The following is a 25,893-nucleotide window of genomic DNA, read 5'->3' as shown; positions in this document are numbered from 1 at the left end:
ACCTAAACTATTTCTCCCTTTTTCCTTCTCTCAATAAATTCCTCTCTCACTTCTTCATTTTATTTTTTAGATATCATTCCTTCATATTCAACTCACCCTGTGCCCTGTCTATGTATACATGAACATACAAATGTCCACACTCCCATATATAGTTGTATATACATACATCCTCCTATACATACATATATATCTACATATATATTCCCTTCAACTATCTTCATACTAAGAAAAGTCTTATGAGTTACAATTATCATTTTTCTACGTAGGAAAGTAAATAGTTCAACTTTAATAAGTTCCTTATGATTTCTTTTTCCTGTTTACCTTCTCATGCTTCTCTTGCTTCTTGTATTTGAAAGGCAAATTTTCTGTTCAGCTCTGGTTTTTTCATCAAGAATACTTGAAGATCCTCTATTTCACTGAATGAGCATATTTTTCCCTGTAGCATTATACTCAGTTTTACTGGGTAGGTGATTCTTGGTTTTAATCCTAACTCTTCTGACCTCCAAAATAACATATTCCAAGACCTTAGATCCCTTAATGTAGAAGCTTTTAGGTCTTGTGTTATCCTGATTGTGTTTCCACAATACTCAAATTGTTTCTTCCTGACTGTTTGCAGTATTTTCTCCTTGACTTGGGAACTCTGGAATTTGGCTATAATATTCTTAGGAGTTTTCTTTTGGGGATCTTTTTCAAGAGGCAATGGGTGAATTCTTTCAATTTCTATTTTGCCTTCTGGTTCTAGAATATTAGGGCAATTTTGCTTGATAATTTCTTGAAAGATGGTGTCTAGACTCTTTTTTTGATCATGGCTTTCAGGTAGTCCAATAATTTTTAAATTATCTCTCCTGGATCTATTTTCCAGGTCAGTGGTTTTCCCAATGAGATATTTCACATTGCCTTCTATTCTTTCATTTGTTTGGATCTGTTTGATAGTATCTTGATTTCTCATAAATGTGTTAGCTTCCAATTGCTCCACTCTAATTCTGAAGGAGTTATTCTCTTCATGAGTTTTTGAAATTTTTTCCATTTGGCAAATTCAACTTTTTAAGGCATTCTTCTACTCATTGGCTTTTTGGGCCTCTTTTGCCATTTGAGTTAGTCTGTTTTTTAAGGTGTTATTTTCTTCAGTGTATTTTTGGGTCTCCTTTAGCAGGCTGTTCACTTTTCATGATTGTCTTGCATCATCCTCATTTCTCTTCCCAATTTTTCCTCCACTTCTCTTACTTGATTTTCAAAATCCTTCCTGAGCTCCTCCATGATCTGTAACCAACTCATATTTTTCTTGGAGGCTTTTGATGCAGGAGTTCTGACTTCACTGTCTTCCTCCTGCTTCATAAAGCCTTGATCCTTTTTGTCCCCAAAAAAGGATTCTATGGTCTGTTTGTGCTTCTGTTGCTAGCTCATATTGGCAGCCAGTTACCTGACTTTTGAGCACTTTGCCAAGGTAGAACTCTGCTTCCAGAATGGAGAGAGCTATGTCCCAAATTGCTGGGATTCTTGCAGCTGCTAGAGCTATTAGGAGGGTGCCCTCTCTACAGCCCCCCAAAGCTCTGGCTCACTGGTCACACACCCCAGGACTACTGCACAAGACCACGATCCAGATCCAAGCAGGTTAAAGCAAGAGTGATTACCCTCTGAATGGTCACTTCGTCCCCCTACAATCTGCAGGCCAGGAGCTTGGAAGCAGCCATTTGGCAGCAGCTGCACAGCCCATGCCTTCTGTTGCTTCTCACCCTGGGGGCAGGGGCTGGACCATGCTCTTCAGTCCCCCCCTGTTCCAACAGAGTTCTGCACTGACCTTTTACTTTGTCTTTGCAGTTTATGCGTTTAGAAGTCTGGAAATTGCCACAGCTACTGATGATTCACTCTCCTTAAGTCTGCTCAAGCCGCAGCTGGTCAAGGCTGCCCTGGGGCTAAAACCTGCAAGCTCCTGGGGGGGGGGTACTGCACTCAGCTCCCAGCTTGGTGCAATAGACCCTTCTTGCTGGCCTGCCTGGCCTCTTTCAGTGGGAGATTTGTTTCTCTCTGTCACTTTGTGGGTTCTGTAGCTCTAAAATTTGTTTAGAGTCATTTTTTACATGTATTGGAAGTAATTGGAGCAGGAACGTATGTCAGGTTTGTGGTTCTACTCCACCATCTTGGCTCCGCCACTTAGCAAGAGTTTTTATCTGCTAATAGTTTTCAGGGCTAAAAATATGTTTACCACAACTCTAAATTTAATTTTTAAAGTCAGGCACAACCAAGCATCATATTATGCTTATCTTAATTAAATGACTATTACTATTACTTCAATAGAATTGTTCAAAAGGCAACACTGAATGTTCAACTATGTGGCTGTTGTTGTTCGGTCATGTCAGACTCTGTGACCCCATTTGGGGTTTTCTTGGCAGAGATACTGGAAGGGCTTGCCATTTCCTTCTCCAGCTCATTTTACAGATGTGGAAACTGAGGCAAATAGGGTGAAGTGACTTGCCCAGGGTCACACCGCTAGTAAGTGAGGCTGGATTTGAACTCAAGAAGCTAAGTCTTTTGGACTCCAGGCCTAATACTCCATCCACAGCCATCTAGCTAAGTTGTATTAATTAACCACATTAACTCTTGTCTAGAAGAGAGCTCTTCCCTACCAGGAAGTGACTAAGATATCCCAATGTAGCTAGGTGGCATCAATGGATAGAGAACTCTGAACCTAGAGTCAGTAAGACCAGAATTCAAATTATACCTCAGACAAGTACTTGTCATGTAACCCTGGACAAGTTATTTAATTTCTGCCTACCCTAGTTTCCTTAACTGTAAAATGGCGATCCTAATAGGATCCCCCACTTCCCTCCCAGTGTAAAACTCAAAAGAGATAATAGTGGCTCATAGTAAGCCTAAATAAATGTTTATTCTCTTTCCCTATCCCTTCCTTTTCTCCTAAGGATTAAGATAAAGATAGAAGGGAGGAGGTCTCTTTGTTTAACTCCAAGAAAGAGGAGAAAGTGATCCCTGAGGGAATGAGATAACAACTTGTGGTTATTCAGCCGGGGCTTAGGACACTAGGTTCTTTAGAAGAAAAATTAATAGCACTCTTTGCTTCTTCCCCTTTTCCCTTCCCCCTTTCCCCCAAGCTAAAAATGACTTAGATACTAAATAGATAATAAATTATTTCTGTGCCTAAATGTAGAGCACAGTATTAATATTTTTTCCCTCCAACATACTTCTACTTATGCACCCACTCAGGCCTGAAATTTACTCTTTTTAGCTCCACAGAATCCAAAGCTACATTCCCAGGGAAGACTTTCCTAATGCCACAGCTGTAAATGACTTTTCCTTTCCCCAGCTGTTTACTATACCCATGACACATATACTCAGTAGAATGTAACAAGCTGCTTGAGAGCCAGTACAGCTTTCTTTTGGTCTTTGTACCTCCTGGGCAGCTAGAAGGCAGCCACAGTCAGCAATCTAGGTTCCAATTCCATCCCTGACATTTACTAGTTATGTGACCATTAGCAAGTCATTCACTTCTCTGAGCCTCAGTTTCCTCAGTTTGTAAAATAAGGATAACGGTACTTATACACTCAATGGCTCAAAGGAATCAATGTACTTTGTAAACTTGAATTGTCAGTAATTAGGTGCTTAATATTGAATTGATTGAAAACAATAACAACAGGTGAATGGAGGAGAGAAATAAGAGAGGAGAGAGGTGAGCATAATAAGAAGAGGAGGAGAAAGAGAAAGTTAAGACTATAGAAAGGAAAGGACAAATGGAAAAACTAGAAAGAGGACAGAGAGAAGAGGAAAGCAAGAAAGAGAAGAGGGGAAAAAGCAGACTAAAAAAAGAAGCCAGACCAGAAAGAGGAACAGGCAGAAAAAATAACATCTGAACAGACAGAGAGGAGGGACCAGGGAGGAAACCAAGTCAAGAAGCATTCAATACCTGCTTGCTGTGGGAAGGGCCCTCAGAATCTGAGTTCAAAGAAACCGACTGAAAAGCTCAGTCAAAGCCCAAACGAGAATTCATCTTTCTCTACAATCTCACCAACATGTGGCTCTCTGACCTTCACTCGAAGATCTCTCCAGTCAGAGGGCACCCTGAACCATCTGAAGCAGTCCATTTGATTCTTGAATAGCTCTCAATGTTTGGGGGGTTTTCCCTTTTGATACAGATTAAATGAGCAGGTTGGTTACTTCCCCCATTGCTCCTAGGGTCAAAGAGAGCAAGTCAAAACCTTCCTTCATTCAAGAGCCCTTTGAATTCTTTGAAAATAGTCATCACACTTTCCCCTCAAGTCTTCTCTTTTCCAGACTAAGCATTCCCAGTCCTTCCACTGATGGCATGAACCTGAGAAGCCATCAAAGAAAACTGGCAGAGAGAGAAGACTGGGGGGTTCAAGGAGGAAAGGGACAGGGAAGAGAGGGCAGAAGAGTTAGGATCTGAGACTCGGGGCGGAAGAAACCTCAAGCCATCAACACTCATTTTACAAATAACGAAGCATACGTACTAAGCATCAAAGGCAAAATCTGAACGCAGCATCCTTCTATTATACCACACCATCTCCTTCCTATGAATTGTTGCAAAGCAAGCAGAATGGGGGGGGAGCGGTGAAGAAGAGGGGTCTGGATTGTAAATTCCGCTTTTTGACCAGGAGCAAGTTACTTCATCTCTCAAACAACTCTCTAAGACTGAGGCACGGACAACTTGTGTACCTCCTTGGTGGAGGGAGTTTCCTTGCAAGGAGTTCCCCACTCCAATGAAGTCACAAGTCAAGGCCTCACTCCCCCTCCCAAACTAAGTCCAGCGCTACACAAAGGTAAAGCCCAATTGTAACGACCACAGAAAAAAGATGAGGAAATGTGCTACTGTTGTTTCTTTGGAGTGGCGTGGTCCGGAATATCACGGGGGCCATCAGGCAGCGGCGGCTACTTTGGTTGACTTCTTAAATGCTTTTTCTTCGTTAAAAGGCACGACTCACTGGGTGAGGGGAGGGGTAATGTACATAAAAACGAAATGCACTAACTAATGCAGAGAAAAGGCAGCGCACACAGAAGGCACTCAATAAATGCTTGTTAACTGACAGATGAGAGGAGGGATGGGAAAACGACAAGGGAGGGAAGAGCCAAGAGAGCAGAGAAAATATAGAAGGAAAGAAGAGAGAGGAGAAAGTGGAAAGAGAAAAGGGGAAGAAAGGAGATCAACAAACCAACAAGCTCTCGCCAAGCACCTGCCCTGCGCCAGGAAAGGAGTCTGCACTGAGAGGTGAGACCAGAAGCACCTGAGGGCCCGGGGAGCTTACAGTCTAACGGGGGGGGGGGGGGTGAGGACACATGGGGCGAGTCTCCCGGGGAAGGAACCGAGATGAAGGGGAGCTGGGAAGGCCGGAAAGGACGAAAGAGAGGAGCGCGGAAGAGAGCTTAGGACGACCGGACGGAGACGCCCGGAGATGCGGGGAGAGGCGGGGCCAGGCCGCCAGGGCGGGACCTCGGAGGAGCGCCTGGGAGGGGCCGCGGAGAGGCGGGGCCTGAGCGGGGCCGCGCCGCGGCACACGTACCATGCGGGAGAATGGGGTCGGGTTCATAGGTGGCCGCAGCTTGGTGGTTCTCGTCCGCCTCGGGACAAAGTCGGAGTCGGCGAGCTTCACCTTGGAAGCTCCATAGGCCTGCCTCCCCTAGACCGGCCGGCCTCAAGCGGCCGCGCCCCCAGTTCACCTGCCCAACTCACAAACTGCCTTCCCGACTCAAACGCGGCCCTGAGGGCGAACCTGGCTCTCGCGAGAGCTGGCGGCCCACGAGATCCCGGACCCGGGATGCGAGCTCGCGGCCCCGCCCCTCCAGCCTTTCCAGGGCTGGGCCTTTCCCCCTCAGAGGACACCCTGGGCGGAATTCGAGGACGGGGGCTTAGGAAAGCCCAGCCTCGGAAATGCGGCAGCGGGCGCGTGGGCGGGATTTCCGCCAGCTGTTCCGGGAGGCTTGTTTGCTGGATTTAGTCACGAGTAAGGCTGTGAGAAAGGTTAATCAGACTTCACTTTAATGTCACAGACTCAGACAGTACAGGTACAGACGGGAGCGCATCAGTCCCGCGTCCTCCCGCAGGCCTCCGGGGCCGGCTCGGCACCGCGCGTGCGCAGTGGCCGCGATTAACTGGGCAGCTGTAGTTAAGCAGCACACGTAATACAGGTCTGGTTTCTTAATTTACATCCTCACTATATATTACTTCCAAGATCTTAATTATAAAAAGGCCGGTACATTCAGGATTTCAATTTGCATGGAAAAAAAATACAATCAGCATTTTCCCGTGGGTGCTAAATTTAATAGCAACATAAAAGACAACATTTCTTCTTTCCCGTTGGCCGTGCCCGGCTTGGGGCCCCTATAAAAACCGTATACACTTCTCTGAATTTACCACTGAAGGTTTCCTACTGGGCAAACCCCAGACGCTGCAAATGCCCTTCCCCAGACCGATACTTCTGACTTCAGCACAAACAGTTATTAGAGTTTTGGGACAATCTCATTCTTACTTTATTTGTAGACAGGGGGAAGAATTTTCAACCGTAACGGCCCTATAACGAAAACGAGCATTTTAACAAATGTACGAATGGATTCCTGTCGGTAACCAGTCAAGTTCACAACACATTTTTACAAGCTGCCTTCTGCCCAATGGAAGGCGGACACACTGGAGACTTTAAGGGAGAAGCTTTGGGAGTAAGACATCCAAATTCTTTTTAAAAATTGTACATCGAGTTAAAATAGCAAGAGATGAATTAAAATGCTCCCCACAAAAAGTCTAGAGTGTTCTGAGAAAAAAAACGTCAGTATCATATGACCAAAATTTTTTTTATTTAACTAAATCTCTATTTCATGCATAAGCATGATGGATTTCCCCAGTTTATTGGACTTTGGCAATTTAAAAAATAAAACAAAAGAAAAAACACAAGCAGCCTTGTACAGAACAGTGAAATGCCAAGGATAAGGGTAGTCTACAGTTTTACTGTAGGATAAATATATATATTTTTAAAGGCCTCCCTCCCTTTGGCTACATCAACTATAACTTCAGGTCATTAAATACAGACAAATTTTTAAAATCACTTCTTTACTTCTCCAAGATCCTCAATGCTGTCATCATCCACCTGTAAAACAAAGATTATTATATTTCTTGAGTTTTAGAGTAAACTGAGGCATTCGTTTTTTTTTTTTTTTTAAGTGATGAGATCAAAGATTTAGAGCTGGAAGGAGTCTTAGGGGTCATCTAGTTCAATATCTTCATTTCATAAGTGAGAAAACTGAGTCAGGGATATGGCTGGGAATGAGGAGGTGACCTGTCCAAGGTCACCCAACCAGTAAAATCAAATCCTTTCAGTGCTGGGAGGGAGCTAGAGCAATCACTGAGTACAACATTCTTACTTTACAGAATGGAGGCTGGGGAACAGGGCATAGGAAGGGGAGTGATCTGCCCAAGGTCAGTCAGGGGCAGAAAATCTGTATTTCCTAATTAACTGTTCAGTGTTCTTTTCCCTGAGCCCCACTGTCTTCCAGCATAAAGGACTTCATATACGCACCTCTGGCCACTTCTCCTGAATTACATCAATAATGTCATCTGTAAAGTCTCCCTGAATGATAATTTCATCCTCCCCTGTAACTGAGGCACCACAGGAGAATTTCTGAGCAAAAAACCTTTGTGCTTCTTTAAGGTCAATCTCTGTCAAAAAAAGAGAAAAGAGTAGAATGTAACTGGGTGTCACAAAGAAATCTTTTCTATTTTTTTAACATTATTTAGCCTGACTTCAAATTCACAAAAACAATTTATCTATGTTTTCATATTAATTAATTCACTATGTATTAATTACTGCATTCTATTTTCCTCTTTTTAAAAAGAGATCACTGGTTGCAATGGCAACCAGTTTTTATGATTTGATACATTTTTAAGGTCATGTGAAACCTCACTACTTGAAAAACAGCAACACCAGATGTACACACACATAAAAATATACGTGTGTATATTCAGAATACATGTAGTAAGAGCGAACTAAATTTCAGTGACAAACCAATTACATACACTCCGAATCGGAATAAGTATCTTGTTTACTTTGTCCTTTCTTGAAAAGGAAAAAGAGAGGAAACATTCCCAGCAGAGAAACAGACCTTAATATTTATAATGAGGTCCAGTCCACTGTTTTGCAATCCGTGTTGTCACACGAAGAGACCTTGGTTAAATTTTTCACCCCAGTCTCACTACTTGTTCAAAGCCTCCAGGGACTGAAGGAGTTGTGAAGGCAGGTCATTCTGCTGCTACCCGCCTTCCCTCACCCTCCACTGCCACTCACAGAGGGGATGAGCCATTTTGCAACCCTTTGCCACCAACCCTGTAGGGGACAGAGGAGCAGCATTGGTAGGCTTCAAAGGGAATCCTAGCTGGCCCTCCTCACACTGAGCTAAACTTCCCCTTGATCGGACCCTCAAGGAAGGAAATAATTCCTAATGGCCCCCACTGCAAAAAGACTTGTCCAATTTCTCAAAAAGTTCTGATTTTAAAACCAGAATTATAAAATCAGTTTCTTATAGTCTCAGAAAAAAAAATACAGGCTTGTAATGGTTTCTTTATAGCTGACAGGTAAGACTACAGTTCAACCCTGGGTTCTCTGACGTGTGTTTAAACCCAACTTACCGAAAGTTGCAAGGCCACACACTCTTGTCACATATTTCTTCTTCGCTCTGGGAATTTTGGCTATCGTAACCTTTTGTGGAACTGTCTTCTTTTTTTGTTTTATCTGACCCCTTCCACCTTTATTTTAACAAAACAAAAAAAAAAACACGATGTTATTTGTTATTTTAAGGCAAAAATAAAGTATCAATTAAAATTATTAAAATTTTCTATTTAAAGAAAATTATTGGAGAATGAGGTTTTCCAATTTCTTTTCCTTTTTACAGAATTCTGTATGTGATCACATACACGTGGAAATTTATCACAAACACCCCAATTTTTAAAGCCATGATGAATGGAATTATGTTAGGAACTCACTTATCGGGTTTTGCTAATGCTTCCTTAACATAAAACAGCCATTAAGCAGATTTTCAATGTTTACTCAGGTTCACCTGTCTTTTCCATGTTTTAAATAAGGGGAAATTATTTTCTTTGAAGTTCAGTTTCCTTAGCCATAAAATGAAAAGGGTGGGGATGATGGACCACATGACCTCTAAAGTGCCTTTCCAGTCTATGACTAACAGGTGAGCCTTCAATTTAAAAAGCAGATCATTTAAAAATAAATGAAACCTGAAATAATCATTGACAAGAGTTAAATCGTGATAGCCATTCAACAGCATTTGTGCTTAGTGACCAGGCAGACATTATTCCCAAGCCACAGCCCCTACTATTATTTTTAACAGAAGGGACTTGACCTACTTTCTCACCTACTTTGCCTTAAGCGAAACAAATAACTCAAGACAACTTTTATTAAATGTGAGTGGGACTATATATATTAAAGGAATCTTAACACTCAGTTGTTTGCTTATTTTGGAAACAAAGGTATTCTCCAAAGCAGTTAACACCAAAAAGCTCTCAGCCACACACACTCAAGAGTTTGAAAGGAGAAAATACACATTTTAATTAAAATGCATTCCTATAAAAAACAACAGCACTGACCTGACTAATTTATTTATTTATTTGCTTTTTGGAGGGGGAAAGTGACTTGCCCAAGGTCACACAGCCGCTAAGTGTTAAGTGGCTAAGGCCGGATTTGAACTCAGGTCTGCCCCCCAACTAGAGATGCTGTCATTGCATTTCCCTTCCTCCTACAATGAATAGGCAGCAGATGGAGAATGAACTCAAATGAGGGTCCTCCTTAGGCTTGCCTCTTTTTTGCTTTTTCTTCTCCTCCTCTTCTCCTGCTGTTCCCGGGCCTTCCCCAAGTCCAGGTTCTTGTTTAGGTGAATTTTCTATATTTAAAAAAACCGTGAAAGCATTAATATCCTTTTTTTTCTCACATTTACACCCCCTCCCCCCCAACCCCTGTGTACCTACAGAAGGGCCAAAATGACCCCATGGATAAAGCAGGAGTTTTTACTTTATGTCTACATTAAAAAGAGTCTACTATTGACAATACAAATAAATGCTTGAGCTCCCAAATGGCTTCAAGTTATAGGCATAGATTCCACAGGAGGAGTCAAATCAGCAAAGTCTTGGGGAACAGGGATTTAGTAAATGCTTGCTGAGCCAGCTTTGATGAAGAAGTGTTTTGTTCTCCAAAAAGAGACTGAGGGCGGGCAGGGAAAAGAGTACAGGCTCTGTACAGAGGTAATATTTTAGGAAGAAGGATGGTCATTTGCATGGCAGCTCCCAAGGCCATGATCAGATGTCACAGCAGCTTCTCTGAGACGTCAAACTTAACAGAACAGTCCCAAACTTAAATTTTGGGGTCACAGGGATTAGATTCTAGTCCTACTTAATGGGTAATTAACACCCCAAATCCCACAGAATACTTGGGAATCTAGAGCCCAGGAGGCACAGGGGTCAGCACACAAGTGCCCCAACCACCACTGCCCCTTTCCCCACTTCCCAAACACAGAGGATGGCAGAGAGGATCCCAGCAGTGTGAGCTACAACTCGTGTCCCAAGAGGGCTGGGCACCAATCAGACATACAGCAAGTGACTGTTTGCATCATCCCTGTTGGACACTTAACCCAGACTTCTCCCCCAGCTACCAAGCCACACTTCTCCCAATCCTGGATGGAAGTCATGAATATGATTTTTAAATTTCTGCCTAAATCATTTAACCTGTCAAAGCATGAACTTCCCTTCTTATACTAACTAGGCCAGGGGTGGGGAACCTACAGACTCAAGGCCACATGAGGCCCTTTAGGTCCTCAAAGGACAAATCTTTTTTGTCCTTCCAATGTAAAATATGGACTCAGGTTGCACCCGAGGACCTAGAAGGCCACAGGTTCCCCACACTTGGATTAGGCTGATATATACCATTTCAAAAAAATCAGAAATAGTGAACAAGTGCTTCCCTAGCTACAAAGTTCCCATGCAAAGCTTCAGAATTACTAAAAACAAAATTTTATAAAATGTTTACCCCTTACTGAATTGTAATTTTTACAATACTCAGCCCAGATTTTTTACTTTAACAATATCTTCTAGACAGTCTGTTTGGATGGTAGTCTGGTATTATTCCACTAAGTTATTAGACTTCACTTGCAAGGTGGCAAACACACACACACACACCCCTCTCTCTCCTAAAATTTGAAGACAGAAAAAGAAAAAAGTTCTTACCTACAGTGAGTTTTGCAAACTCATTTGGAAAATTCTTCTCTAACCACTGTCTACATTTAGCAACATCAGGCATATATTCACAGTACTGAAGGAAGAAAGACCAAATTTCATGGTTACAAAGTCTACTCTCCACATTATTTAATTATTTTAATTTACATTTTAAAATTTAGTGAGGAAACAGTAACTTCCCCACTTGTCTACCTAAAACCTAGATTGCAACAGGAAAGACCCAAAGGAAGTCAGCACTCAAAAGAGAATTGTGCTGTTTCAGTTCCCTTACGACAGTTCAGAGACAGGTAAAAAAATCTTCTAGAAAATTTAAAATTCCTAAGACTACTCTATAAACAAGACAACTCGAAAATGCAGTAGCAAAAGAGCATAAGAGCATTAAAAAGACTTACCTCTGTTGGTAATGAACAGACTGGGGAAAGAAAAAAAATTGGAATTAATTTTCTTTCAGTTTATTTCATTCCTGGCCTTTCCCCTTTATGAATTTTATGAAACATTTTTCAAGGCTTTCTCTATTAGTTTGAAAACAGTGTAAAGTTCCATTCTCAAATTTGGTCTAATGAGCAATTAAGCCAAGTTCCACTGACAGAGCAGGAAATAAGTCTTCTCCACTAAAATACTGTCATAATTATTTCAGTGACCCTCAGACATAGCTAAAGTGAACTCTTCTCTCTAACAGAGACCAAAGGGAGTCGGTGTGATGTCCTATAATAGTTAGATAAACCGGGCCAAATCACCTCACATTTGGTCCCCAGGTACTGGACCTGTGATTTTAGGGGTACAGGGATACTCCCTAGCAAGGAAGCTCCTTGCTAGGAAACACTGCAGATTGGCACCTTTTCTAACTGTTGGAGCCCCCACCCACCAGGACAAGTTAGAGAGGCTTCCCGGATTGAAAGGCAGCCCTCACTCACTGCCTCTATTCACGGAGATACATGTATAGAACCAATTTAATATAACTCCTGTTTCTTCTAACATACACATATACATAAACATATGTGTATGCATTAGTTTTCCTGTATCTTTCACATTATCTCTGGACAAGCAGGATCAGAGAACTACAGTGCTGAAATAATATGAACGAATTATCAAATCAGACTCCTTATTTTACAGATGGTAAAACTGCAGCCCACAAAATTTAAGTGACTTGTCCATGGGTTACCTGACCAGGGACCCTGCAGGTGGCAGTACCAAGACTATAATAAAACAGTGTTTCTTGATTCTTAGTCTGGTTATGATTTTCATTCCCCTCTATGCGATTTCCCCAGCTAATTCCATAAGCTTCATGTTCTGTTTTCATAAGATATACAAGAGCCCTATTAATTTGAACAGAATTTCAGGGTTAGAAAGGAACTCAGAGCCATCTAAAGAGAGCCATACTGAAATAAGATTCACTCTTCACACCTGACAAGAGAGAAAGATGCAGACTTTGCTTCAAGATCTCTACTGAAGGGAAGCCTATCTCCCATATATTAGTCAGCTCTACTTTGGGAAAGAAAATCATCCGGGGCATTTTCCTCCTCATCAAAACTAAATCTGCCTCTGAAAATTCCATCTAACATTGCCATTCTGCTCTCATGAGATGTTCAGAAAAAGTCCATCCCTTATTCCACATAGCAAGCATTCAAATACTGCACCATCAGCTAGCACCCACTCTTATCTCCCCTCTTTGTTGTACATCCAGGAGAAGCAAAAGGACCAGAATGGAGTAAAAAGGCAGTTGTACTGGTAACCTAGAGGGTGATCGGACATGTAAGGATGACGGGGGAACAGAATGTGAATGACGATCTTTAGGCCCAGATTCTACTTCAGGGTTGAAAAAGGAGCAGGATCAAGGATAAAAAGGGATTAAGGAAGACCAAGAAGGGTTAGTCACGAGCTCCTGAGGAGGGAGACTCAAGAAGCAGAAAGGGAAGGTTATTGATAAGACAAAGCAAGCTAAGAAAAGGGAAGTAAAACAATTATTCAAGGGTAAAACAAAGTGAAACAGAAGAATGGATGGGCAGGTGAAAATGCTGGAAGGCAGGAGTGGTGCACATGGCTGCCAGAGCTGAAATGAACATTGACTATTTTAACCAGGTGCTTGGAGCAAGCGTGAGCACACCCACAAGCAGTTAAAAACTCCAACCATTGTAGAAAGAAGGGGGAAATTGTGCACTGACTGCACAAGTAGGTGATATCTGTATATCTCCCATAGTCTAATGACTGTTATTGTTATTGGTGTTACCAGGGTAATCTAATCTCTCTCCTAGAGAAGTGCAGACACTGCCCCTCTACACCACAGGAGAACTGTTCCTAAAGCAAACAGAAACATGGCTTCATTGGGGAAAAGGGAAGGTGGGGGTAGGAATCTGAAATGAAAGATGGGAGAGTGTATGTAGCCCAAAGAGGAAGCAGAAGGAAAGGACAATGCTACAATTACAGCTTTAAAAACCCCATCAGAAGGGGGAGGCTTGTCTTCCTACTGTTCTCTCCAGTGACACCAGCCTCCGGGCTGTTCCACAAACAAGGATTTCCCATCTCTCAGCTTTGAGCACTCTCTCTGGTTGTCTCCCATGACTGGAAAGTCCTCCCTCTCCTCTGCTCCAATTACTGACTCCTGGATTCCTTTAAATTCCACCTTCTACTGGAAGCCTTCCCCAATCCCTCTTGATTCTGCTGCCTTCCCTCCATTAATTTAATCCTGCATGTAGATTATTTTGTATATATTTACATATTATCTTCCCATTAGATTATAAATGCCTTGATGACAAAGACTGTTTTTTACCCCTTTTTGTATCCTCAACACTTAGAACCCTGCCTGACACAAAAGTGGGCCCTTAATGTTTACTGATTATCTTCTATTCCGAGAGAAATAAGCCAACATTTTGAGCAGAAATACAAACATCATACACCCAAAGCAGATTCTCCCCAATTTTCTCTGCTCTCCATATTTACTAAAAATTAGATATTAGTCCTAATCTTTTTTTTGTAGGACTTACTCTGTAAAACATCTATGACAAACTGCTTGTAAATGTCAAATGCAGGTCACCTCTTTGGAACTTAGTGATTATCTTAGCAACTAAATTCTTTCTCACCTTTAACCTTGTCTAGCTAACTTCTCCTTGAATCCTCCTCTTCTCTTCAAATCATTTTTCTCCTTTAGTTCAAGATCAAATGAAATCATAATTGTCAAGTGCTTCTTAGCACAGTTCCTGGCACACAATAAGCATTATATAAATGTTAATTGTTATTCTTACTATCAATATTACCACCACTGTGGTGCTGCTGCTGCAGCTGATTATTGTGACATACTCCTTCATCCTAACTTTTATCTCAAATTTTTCCAAGTCTTCCCAGATTTCCCCTCCTCAGATTCAATCTCTGGCTTTCTTTACAATTCTGAAGGTCTACTAACCACCTTCACATTTCTTTGTCTTTATTCAGTTCAAGTCTTTCTCCTGCCAGTGCTTGGGAAATGACAATTCATTATTATTCTAACACTGGGTCTGTCCAACATGTGGACCCCATTGCTATCCTTTAGCCTTCTGGCCTAGAAGCTCCAGAATTCAGGAGCATAACTACCACATACATAGTTTAGCTAGATCAGCAACCAGCTGGTATTACGTTGCTTAATCCAATACTTTGAGCTAACCTTAAATAGTATTAGAAAATAATTGGAATATTTACTCTAACATATTTATTCTAAAAATGTTAGAAAATTTCTACTCTAGCTACAATTATAATGCAAAGGGAAAATCTTTGTGGTAGACACTGTCCCCTAGTGTCTGAGAAAGTATTCTTAAGGCTGGAGTAAGTGCACATATGTGCAGTGATCAGTGCCTCACCCTAACATTTCTGAATGCTACACTGAGCTCACTCAAAAGGCATTCTTCAACAAAGAAACAGCAAATGGTAGACCCCAGAAACCCAGGTTGGCCATGGGCTGATTCCTTTTCCTCAAACATGACCTCAGCCATACACACTGTATAGCATATGGGTGAAGCCTTTCCCACTCTCTAGCAAGAGGAATCCCTGAAAGGATGAGGTTCAGGGCTCTCCCTAAAAAGGGAAGGTGATGGTAGCAACTCAGGTCCCTTCTCAAATCAATCCAAGAAAAAAAGAGAAAAAAATGTATGCAACTGACAGTATCAAATAATCCCAAGGGTGGTAAAAAAGCAGATCAAAGAGATTTTATGATGAAATCACTGCATCACATATGCACATTTTACATTTATTAGAGTAATCATTAATGGAATGATAATAATGTATAGTGTAATATGTAACTTGTATATATGTATGCATGTCTAATATAGTAATGTAATTTCAAACTACAGGACATTCAATCTCTTTAAACAGAAATTTACAAAGTTCCTTCCCAATGCCCCCAGAAGAAACCTTTGGCCACAGAACGATTCATGATCTCAAGGCCTGGCAAGATCCTATCTGAATGGTCCAAGGACAACTCCAGGACATGCCTCATCCCCATATCTTTAGAAAGATGCTATCACAAATCAAGCACATTCTGTCTCTAAGCAATAAATGAACCTTCATTGGGCTTATATTAATTATATATGGGCCCTGTAGCTTGCAGGACCTCTTAGCAAAGGAGAATGAATGCTAGGCAGAAACCATCTTGATTTCCTGTGCTTGTGGAAGGGGAGTAGGAACACTTAAAAGCCCGCTGTTGAAGATGCTTTGGGGCTAACAAATTCCTTTTCAGTATGTGAATGCCCTATTTGAGACTAAGCCATACTGATACCTTAGTACAAACTACTGTAGCCCAGAACTTTTGGAATGTTGATTTGGATCGAAAAGGGAAAGCAAGCCTACCTGGGGGTGAGGGACTTCAAACAGGCAGAGGGGGGAGCATGAGACTAAGTAGTATGAGGCAGGTGAGAAGGCAAAATAGGTGAACAATGGATTCATTCAGAAAAGGAAGGACAAAAACCAAATTTTGCTCATTTTACTATTTTTGGGAACAGGACAAAATAATTTTTCCTATTAGGCTGAACTTGGCCTTTCCCCATCAGCCTAGCATCCCGAAATCCAGCCCTACCCAAGTTTACACTATGGTTATCTTTCCCTTCTGGGAGGAGGCACGGCAAGAGGGAGAATAAAGAGGATCCCAGAACCAGAACTGGACAGGACCTCAGAAGCCATCTTGTCCAACCCATTCACCTAAGAGAAGAGAAGCCCAGGGTCTGGATTAGCTAAGTGACTTGTCCAAGGTGAGACAGGCAGCCTGCTACTGTGAGAGAGGGATAGAGGATACTTCTTCTCTCAAGGGACTTAACATCTTTCTTACTGCCACTTTGCCACTTCTAGACCTTCCTCCTGTCCCTACCACTGTGCAAACCTGAACTTCTATGAGTTTCATTCCATCTGTCTACAACACCCTATTCAGACCCTGCTTATGGTCAACTACAAACTTGTGGCTCATTTCCCCTCATTTCTCAAGGACTTCAGTACACTTGACTCACTGTATCCCTCCCTGTCCCTGAGGTGGATGGGGGCTTCAGGGAAGAGTAGCATCTCTTGGATGAGGGCTTGTGGAGTCCTTTTCAGGGCTGACCAATCATCTTTGGTGTTCACCTGATTCAGCCAACTGTCACCTGTGACTCCAAGCAGCTGTAGCATGCACAGTGGCCACATCCCAGTAAACTGCCTCACCAGATGAACTAAGTCAGGCTTAGGGAACTGATGGGCCTCAAGCCTGTGAGTGGGTTGGGGGTGTCTACACCAAGCACTTTCCCAGGCAGAAGGGGCAGATGAAAACAGTTTGCTCCAACATCTGTGAAGGCAGCTGAAACAGGCCCGTGGAGTGCTTAGAGCTTGGTTAGACACTGAAGACACCAAGGTCAGCCACTGCATCCCGGGCCATAGCCAGTTACCCTGACTTTTGTCCTGCCATTAGACTGTGATGATTTGGGAAGAAAAGCGAGGCTGCCTCACTTAAATCCAATTCACACACAAATCAAGGCATCCCCCATGATGTCACTGGTCCTCTTGGAAAACAAAGGACAAACAACATCCCTCCCTGTCCCTGCCCTCATATGACATGCTTTCACATCCCTTCAAACACTTACAGCTTCCCAATTTCTTAACATCCTCAGCCACCATCATCTACACCTTCATTCCACCTGAGATACGAAGCTAGTCATACCCAGATCTCATCATCAGCCAGAGCTATGATCCCTCCATGAGCCAAAACTCTGAAATCTTTCTTTAACCACAGCCTTCTCTCCTTGCATCTCTCCCTCGGACATTACTCTGCAGCCTGCTCCCTGGTCTCCCACTCTGGCTTTCTTCCTTCCCCTTGGAGTCACGACCATATATATATATATTTGTTTCATTCATTTATCCCAGTGTTACTCTTGCCTAGGAAACCACAAGGCTCACCTCCTCAGCTCCTGCTAACATACGCCGATCCCTGCTGGGAATCACTGGCAGTGCTCCGAGTCCACTCCAGACCTATCTCAAGGAGGCCCTCGAGCCTTGACCGCGGCCCTTTTATCACTGTCTGGCTGACTCTCCGCCCAGCCTCCTGCTCCGCTCCCCCCCTCCAATGTCCCCTTCTCCTTCTCCAGTCCTTTGAGGCTTCTTCCTGCCCAAGTCCAGCCCGCCCCAACTTGTCTTCTTGGTCCCACCTCTTCCAGCAGCCTGCCCTGGTTGTCACTCTCCTGTTTACTCTCCCCTTACTGACAAAACCCTTCCCCTTCTGCCTACACTACGACCAGTCCTCCCTAAATCCTTAAAAAAAAACCAAACCCCACCACCTTTCCCTTGACACAAATAGCAGTCCTTGGGCTCTTCTCTCTTTCAGTTGAAACCCCAGAAAGAGCAGGCTTTACTAACTGGCCTCCATTCCTCACTTACTTCCCAACACCCTAACAAAACTGCTTCCTTCAAGACCACCACCAATCTCTTAACTGCTTTTCTTGGTTCTCATTCTTCCTGACCTCACTAATTTCTGACGCTGCCAAGCAGCTCCTTCCCTGGATCCTCTCTCCTTTCTGGGCCTCCTGACAACTCTCTCGGCTCTGCCTAGACCGTTTCTCCTCAGTCCCCTCTGCTAGATTATGACATTTCCCTCATCAGACCACTTCCCTGTGAGAGGTCCCCAAAGTGCTGTCCTAGGCCCTCAAATTCTCTCTACATGTTCTCCTGGGGATCTCCTAAACTCCTATGGATTCAACAGAAGGGATACTGCCATGTCATTCTGTCCATCTTTAGTAGAGGCAGCACAGCCCAGAGAAAAGAGAATCTGGTTTCAAGTCAAAAGACATGGGTTGATTACCAGCTCAAAAGGAGCCAGAAGGAATCCCCAAAGATTACTAGAGTCTTGGACAAAAACGTGAAGCCCACAGGAGCAGCAGAGGGATGGAGAGGGGCTGTGGCTCCACTTCCAAAGAGGGAAGTGGAGTGCTTGTACATTCCAGGCCAGGGAGCTGACTTCCATTCCTACAAAAATTCTAGGATGGTGCATAAGTGAGACCATTGGTCAATGTCTAGAAAAGGAAGACTTGTAAGAAATGATGCAGAACAGAGTAAACAGAGCCAGAAGAACAATTCATACAATGTACACCCTGAAGGAAATGGCTGACCAGAAGACTCATGATGAAACATGGAACCCATCTCCTTGTGGAGTGCAGGCTGAAAGCTATTTTTTTTGGCATGTGGCAATGTGGGAATCTGTTTTGCTTGACTGGGCATAGTTGTTTTAAGTGTTTTGTTTTTCTTTTTCCATAAAGTAAGAAAACAAAAAAGGAAGAAATAAAAGGTAGGCTTTAATTAATTAAATTTGAATCAATTAAATTGGATTTTGATTAACTCAATTTGGATTAATAAATTCATTAAATAAATTTAAAAGAAAACGAAGTGGCGATTATAAGGAGCCAGCATGGCCTCATCAAGTACAGGTCCCAACAGCCTTTTTTTTTTTGGACAGAGTTACTAAATGTGAGAATGCAATTGCCATCTATTGTTTATCTCCACTTCAGCAAAGCACTGAGGAAAGTATCTATTGTTAGTGTTTCAAAAAGTAGGTGAATTAAAAAGATAACGAATTGAGATTATCTGTAATTTGCTGATTGGTCAGACTCTAGTTGAGGGCTCAATGTCAACTATGGAGGAGATCACCAATAGAGCACTCGAGGGATCTTGTCGTTTACTTGGATAAAGGCAGAAATGGCATACTCATCCAATCCTCAGACAAGATGGGACTGCTAACACACTGGACAACACAGGCAGGTTTTAAAAAATGCTTTGACAAGGTAGAGCTTAAGGCTGTAACCCAGTAAGATGAAATTTAATAGGGATAGTTATAAAATTTTACATGAGTTAAAAAAAATTCAACCTCACAAGTACCATTTACATTTAGATGACAGTTTGTCTGAAAAAACACCTGTGGGTCTTAGTGACCTAACAAGCTCAATGAATTGTTAATGTGATACAGCAGCTATAAGACAAAAACATTGGATGGAATTAAGAGAGACATAGCTTCAGGAATTAGGAGGTGAAAATCCCTCTATACTCCTGGTCAAACCATACCTCAAATATTGTGTTCAGTTTTAGGCAAGACAGTGTAAGGACAATGATGGGATGGAGAAAGCAGAGAGGAGGGCAACCAGGGCTGGGAAGGGTCTCAGGTCCATGTCATCTTAAAATCAGTGGAAAGAACTAGGGATGTTTAGCCTCAAGAGAAGACTAAGTAGGACAAAAGCTGTCGTAAGTATTTGAAATGTCACATGGATGAAAGATACAGCTTAGTCTGTTTGGTCCTTGAAGGCAAAACCAGAAGCAATGGGTGGAAGCAAAGGAATCAATTTAGAAGAGATGCCCCAAAAAACTTCCCAACAATTAACACCATCCAAAAGTAAACCAGGATCCCTTGGGAAGTGAGCTCCCCTTCCAGGTGAGCCTGAATGACCACTAGCCAAGCACGGGAGAGTAGAGATTATCTGGGCATGGGCTTGACCACGGATGTCCCTTCTACCCCTCAAGTGATGTGATTCTGAGAAATAAATCATGTCTACAGTGACCCTGGAGAGCCCTTAGCTGTAGGACTATCATGTTATCATCCAATCACCCAAACTTAAACACACTAACTTCTCACTGAAACAACTGCTTTTGTAATTTTATGTTCACACTAAGCTGAACATATTCTGGTATCAGAACAATGGCCACTATTTAAAAACTTCATGCTACAAAAAGCCCCTTAAATGTCAAACAGTAGTTGTACTAACTCCACCAATATTCAAAGCACAATATCCAATATTAATCCAAACTCTTTCCCCCAATTAGATTGCTGCTCTCCCTTCACTTCTGTGTCTTTCCCTCTCATCTGTAACCCTTTCTGGGGTACTATTTTACAAAGAAGAGGCAGCTTGGCTCAGTGAATAGAGACACAGCCTAGCAGCTAGGATGAAAGTCCTGGGTTCAAGCACTGGCTCTGAAACCCTGCAAAACAGTCACAACTCTCAGTGCTCTGGACAAAGCTTTAAGCCTATAATTTGCTGAGAAGGGGCCAAAGGTCTAGTCCCTATTCCTATTATTCTACATTATGCAAGTTTTATGCATCCGTGCACATATGCATGCACTTGTACTCACACACACACAGAGGCACAGCTGCACAGACAACTCAGGCTAAAACGAAATTATTTTTTAAAAACTTATTTCATTTTTTTTTTTTTTTGCTTTTTGGAGGGGGGAAGGCAGGGCAATTGGGGTTAAGTGACTTGCCCAAGGTCACACAGCTAGTAAGTGTTAAGTGTCTGAGGCCAAATTTGAACTCAGGTCCTCCTGACTCCAGGGCCAGTGCTCTATTCACTAAAAAAAAAAAAAACCCACTTGAATAAAAATGGAATTTAAAAAAATTACCCTTATCTCAAGTTTCCACCTGACACCAAGCTCAGAATGAGGAAGATTAGGATTCTAATTCAGCCTTTGTTCATATTACCCTGGAGAAGCCACCTAACCTCTCCCAGTCTCAGTTTCCCCATCTAAAAACTGAGGTAGAATAGCATCTACCACACAAGCTGTTGTCAGGTTCAAACAAAATAAATTTTGTGTAAGCCATAAAACTCCATGTAAATGTGAACTGTCACTAAATTGAGATGGGGATCAGGCCTGGACCAATGATTTTACTGTCACAGTGAACTCCCAGGTGAGGAGCTCCCACCTTCACCAGTTAATTCAGGTCTGCAGCTAATTCAGGCCTGTCCCTAAGAGGGAGAGGCAGGGAAGGGGCATTGATTAAGCACCTTCTGGGGCTCAGGCATTGTCGAAAGGTTAAAGGTCTGGCTCAGAGTCACACAGTCAGAGGGTGTGAGAGAGACAGCCCAGCTCTTCCTGGTTCCCAAGAGACCACAATGCCTATTGTTCTATTTAGAGAGTCTACCGGTGGGACAGCACTGTCCTCCAATGGAAATCCCCCAGTCAGGGAGATCTCTAAAGAAACATACTGCTTTCTTTTCTGTTTGAGGTATCTGGAACATGCTGAAGGGGGATCAAATTTAACTAGAACCAATGGAGGAGGCACTCTGGCTCCACATCTGAGCTGAATGAAAATGAGACAGCTGGGGTTAGCGCTGAGTCGCTCACCACAGGCTGGATGTGAGCACTGATTCGAGATGCTCTGCTGCAGGACCTCAAGAGTCCCTTCCCACTGCCCCCCTCTGGCAGAGCCACTGAAGATCCGGCCTCCCCCGAGGGTCAGTGCCACCCAGCGCTCTGTCCCTCTGCTGTTCTCCCTCTAATCACATCCTAGGTCCCACCTGCTCTTACCTCAAACTACTCAGGACTCCCCAATCTACCCCTCCACACCCAAATCTCAAAATGCCAATAGAGTTCTCTACTTAGATGTTATTTGAAATGCAAAACACTTCAGGTCAAATTCACCAGCTTGCCCTCCCTCCCTTTCCCAGATGCCTCATTTTAGGGTTAGTCCCATTTTTTGAGTCCTTTCTTTAATTCTCTTTTTCTCAACTATAGGCACATCCAGTCTCATCTTTGCTGTTTTTCAGATCTGCCTCCTCCACTTCCACGGCTTTCCCAAGCAGAAAGCAGGATGCTGGTAACAGGTTCTCCCTCTCTCTGCAGGGTGCCACTTTCCTATCAACACCTTCTTTAGAGGCCATGCTGTCCAAGTCTTCTCACCTTCCAGAGACTCACGGGACCTTCACCCAGCAGGGAAGCAGCAGCAGAGGCAGAGGTGGGACCTGAGTCTTCGGACACTAAGGGAATCGATCTTTTCCCACCCCAAGCTGCTTCCCTTCTGACAGCAGCTGCTGTATTAACTCCAGGCTCCCTGAACTTTTCATTCCCTGTGTCCTAAATTCCTTAAAAATTTTGGATGTGAAGGAGAAAGGAAAGGTGAAGGTCTAAAGGGGAATGTAGACTCAGGGGGTGTGAGGAATGCAGAGGGAAAGGGTGAGGGCCTAGGTGAGGAATGGAGCCTTTCAGGACTGGCAGAATTTGGGTCCCCTTAGAAAGAGCTGTTGTTCAGTCATTTCAGTCATATCTGCCTCTTTATGACCCCAAATGGGCTTTTCTTGGCAAAAATACTGGAGTGGTTTGCCATTTCCTTCCCTCACTTGTTTTATAGATGATGAAACTGAGGCAAACAGGGTGAAGTGACTTGCCCAGGGTCACACAGCTAGTAAGAATCTAGAGGCTGGATTTGAACTCAGGTCTTCCTGAGTCCAGGCCCAGCACTCTTATATACTGCGACAACACTTCTAAAGCACATCGCACTCACAAATATCTCCATATCAGACTGAAAACACACAAAGCAAAAAGAATACAAAGACTTGTGTCCACATACGAGAAACTCCATCCATTAACTATTTTAATTTCATGACAATGCTTGGAAGATCCTGGCTTGGGCCAGCACAGGTGCTCCTTCCGCAGACACAGATCCCAAGTTCTGGTGGGACCATGAACAATGAATGACCTCTCCTAGGCCCAGTTTCCCTATCTGTAAAAGGAGGCTGATACTTGCAGCACCCCCTCTATCTAGGACTACGGGCCAGGTCGGATGGGACATGTAGGTAAAGTGTTTTCTAGCCTCACAAGTGCTATGAAAATGTCAGTTACTTTTATGCCTCGGGTGAGCTACAGCAGAAATAGTCTTCACCCTGGTGTCAAGCAGGTGATGAACCTGCCTGAAATCAGTTAACAAGTAGGTCCATCTACCTTTGGAATTGTGCTTGAAATCTTTTTGGTTTATGTTCTGCCAGAACAGTATTTGAGGACCCAGGGTTACCTCGCCATCAAACTGAGGCATTCTGGTAGAAACTGAGCAGAAGATTTTAATAAAAAATACAAAATTCTGAAGGAATTTAGGACACATAAAAATGAAAAACAGTACTGATCATAATAACCAAGGAAACAAACGCTCTAACCCAGACTGAAAACACTTACCTCCACAGTAAAGGACTCGAAGTGGGTAATCTGTGTCTAGCTTGGGGTTGCTCTTCAGATCTCCTTTGCAGTCAGGGGCCGTGGACTCAGGAAAGTCTGTAGCCATCTCACAAACCTAGAAGGGAAAAAGAAAATCTTCATGATTTTCGATGAATTCCTTTGGAACGCCAAACACTCAAAAGCAACAATCCACTTTCCTCCTACTTCTATCCATTTCAAAGGGGTTATCAAGCACTAAATTGTAGTAACGAGGCTCATAAAATAGCACTAAAAAAAAAGGAGACAGAACAGGACGTGGATGAGGAGAGAATAAAGGGGGCTAGGCACCTGACCACTCTGGGCCTGTTGTATCATGTGCGAAATGAGAAGACTGGACTTCCAGCTCTAACTCTTAAAACTACAGCCACATAAAACAAATTACTGCAAGAAGGATGAAGGGGCAAAGAGAAGGAAGACACGAGCATGAGCCAGACAGGGGAGGAAAATCAGCCAAGTAAGGAAGGAGGCAATGTTCCGAGATCTGTAGCCAGAGAGCAAAGAGGAGAGTTTCCCTGCCCTTTTCTAGGCCTCAGTTCCCTCATTTATAAGAGACTGGATGACATGTTCTCTTGGGCTCTTTTCAGCTCTTTAGTCTAGGCAGTCTGTAAAAGGAGAATGGATAAGGATGTTATCATAAAGAGAGAGCGGAAAGGACAAGCCCAACCAGCAAGGCAGGAGGGGACACCAGGCAAAGGTGGGATCTGGAGTCAAAGGGAATGGATCCAAATCCCAACTCTGCCACTCCAAGGACCAGGTGACCTTGGACAAGTCATTGAACATCTCCAAGCCTCAGCTTCCTCCTCTGTACAACCAGCTGATTAGACTAAATGGGAGAAAGAAGCTGTAAGGGGGTGGGGAGCAGGGAAAAGGAGAGAGAAGGCATCAGAGAATTTTAGCATTTGAATATAATTTAGAGATCACCTAATCCCACAGGTTCTTGATCTTTCTTGGGTCATGGAACCCTCTGACAGTCTGATGATGCCAAGGGGACCTTTTTCAGAACCATACTTTTAAAAGTATATAATAGAATACATAAGGTTACAAAAGAAACCATTATGTTGAAATGCATTTACCAAAATATTAAAAAATAATTTCTGGACCCCAGTTTAAAAACTCCTGATCTAATCCATTTAACAGAGAACAGAGTGTATGAGAAGGACAAGAAGCTGCAGAGAATGTCAAAGAGCATGCAGAGGAAAGAAGTAGGTACACACAGTGTGGGAGACTCTAAGGGTATAAGACCTCATGGAAGACCACAGCACGTCAACCTCAGAGACAGAGAAGAAAGCAAACCCTAAAGAGGCTGAACAACTTGTTCAATGAGAGGTGGAAAAGAATATCTGAATAAAGGAGAAAGAAAGGATGAGGGGCTATGAGGGACTGACGGGGATGCCAGTATGAGGCATAAATGCAAGGGGCAAAGGGGATGGAGGATGGGAAGGGAGAGCCCAGAATGGAGGGGAAAAGGGATCAAAGGATGGGAGGGATGAGCCAATTACATGGAAGAGCATATGAAAGATGCCTTTATGAAGTGTATTCTTCATAACGTATGAAGGATGAAGGGAGAAAAGTGAGGGCCCGAAAGGCTTGAAAGGACGTCCAAAGAGGTGGAAGAATGGGGGTAAAAAAAGGGTGAAGAGGACCAGGAAATTTGAAGAATAAAGAGAAGGGCAGGAGCTGAGGGGGGATGAGAGGGTAAGAGGAAAGGGGGCTGTGACAAATGAGAAGAGAAGAAAATGAGGTAAGCAGAGGGTGTGAAGGATAAGGTCAGATCCTAAAGCCAGAGCCAGAAAGGCCCTTACAGACCTTTCTGTCCAACCAAACCCCTAATTTTACAAATGAGAAGGGGGGTGCAAGGAGAGAAAGGGATGAGAGAATAAGAAGGAATAAGGAACAAGGGCACAACCTGAGGGTCCAACAGAACGGAGGACTAGAGAACACGAGGAAGAGAAGGGTGGTCTGTGAGCAGAAATTATTAGGGCAGGGAGTACATGAAACCAAAGGAAAACGTACACTTTGGTAGGAGAAGAGAAACGAGTCTGTAAGGTAAATGAGAAGATGTGAAGGAGTGAGAGGCACGAAGGTCCATGACGGGGATGGAGGAAGGAAGGCAGAGGGCCCTGAGGAAGGGGAAGGGGGAGGGCTGTCTAAGAGGGGAATGAAGCATCAGAGGGTGGGAAGGAGGAAAGGATGAGTGA

At 43.2% G+C, this 25,893-nt stretch overlaps 2 protein-coding genes across 4 annotated transcripts in view; both read right to left on the bottom strand.

Annotated features, from left to right (window-relative positions):
- The window catches only part of CCDC62 (coiled-coil domain containing 62), a 57,642-nt gene extending 51,004 nt beyond the window's left edge, over window positions 1-6,638 (bottom strand). The window contains exon 1 of the mRNA XM_069081678.1: window positions 5,529-6,638. Coding sequence (XP_068937779.1) covers window positions 5,529-5,555 — 27 coding nt within the window. The 5' untranslated portion in view covers window positions 5,556-6,638. The remainder of the gene's footprint in view (window positions 1-5,528) is intronic.
- A 156-nt stretch (window positions 6,639-6,794) lies between these two features.
- DENR (density regulated re-initiation and release factor) overlaps window positions 6,795-25,893 on the bottom strand; it is a 19,930-nt gene continuing 831 nt past the window's right edge. For all 3 annotated transcript variants that reach the window (XM_069081677.1, XM_069081676.1, XM_069081675.1), the window contains exons 2-8: window positions 23,657-23,771; window positions 11,644-11,663; window positions 11,243-11,327; window positions 9,823-9,906; window positions 8,639-8,755; window positions 7,533-7,672; window positions 6,795-7,103 (exon numbers count right to left, since the gene is read on the bottom strand). In XM_069081677.1, coding sequence (XP_068937778.1) covers window positions 7,059-7,103; window positions 7,533-7,672; window positions 8,639-8,755; window positions 9,823-9,906; window positions 11,243-11,327; window positions 11,644-11,663; window positions 23,657-23,762 — 597 coding nt within the window. In that variant the 5' untranslated portion in view covers window positions 23,763-23,771 and the 3' untranslated portion in view covers window positions 6,795-7,058. The remainder of the gene's footprint in view (window positions 7,104-7,532; window positions 7,673-8,638; window positions 8,756-9,822; window positions 9,907-11,242; window positions 11,328-11,643; window positions 11,664-23,656; window positions 23,772-25,893) is intronic.

The sequence above is a fragment of the Petaurus breviceps genome, unplaced genomic scaffold, assembly GCF_028583685.1.
Source record: "Petaurus breviceps papuanus isolate PSGF00001 unplaced genomic scaffold, PetGlider_PUasm1.0 99, whole genome shotgun sequence".
NCBI lineage: Eukaryota > Metazoa > Chordata > Mammalia > Diprotodontia > Petauridae > Petaurus > Petaurus breviceps.
Note: the sequence above shows the minus strand (reverse complement) of the source record. Positions and strands in the feature narration are given on the sequence as shown.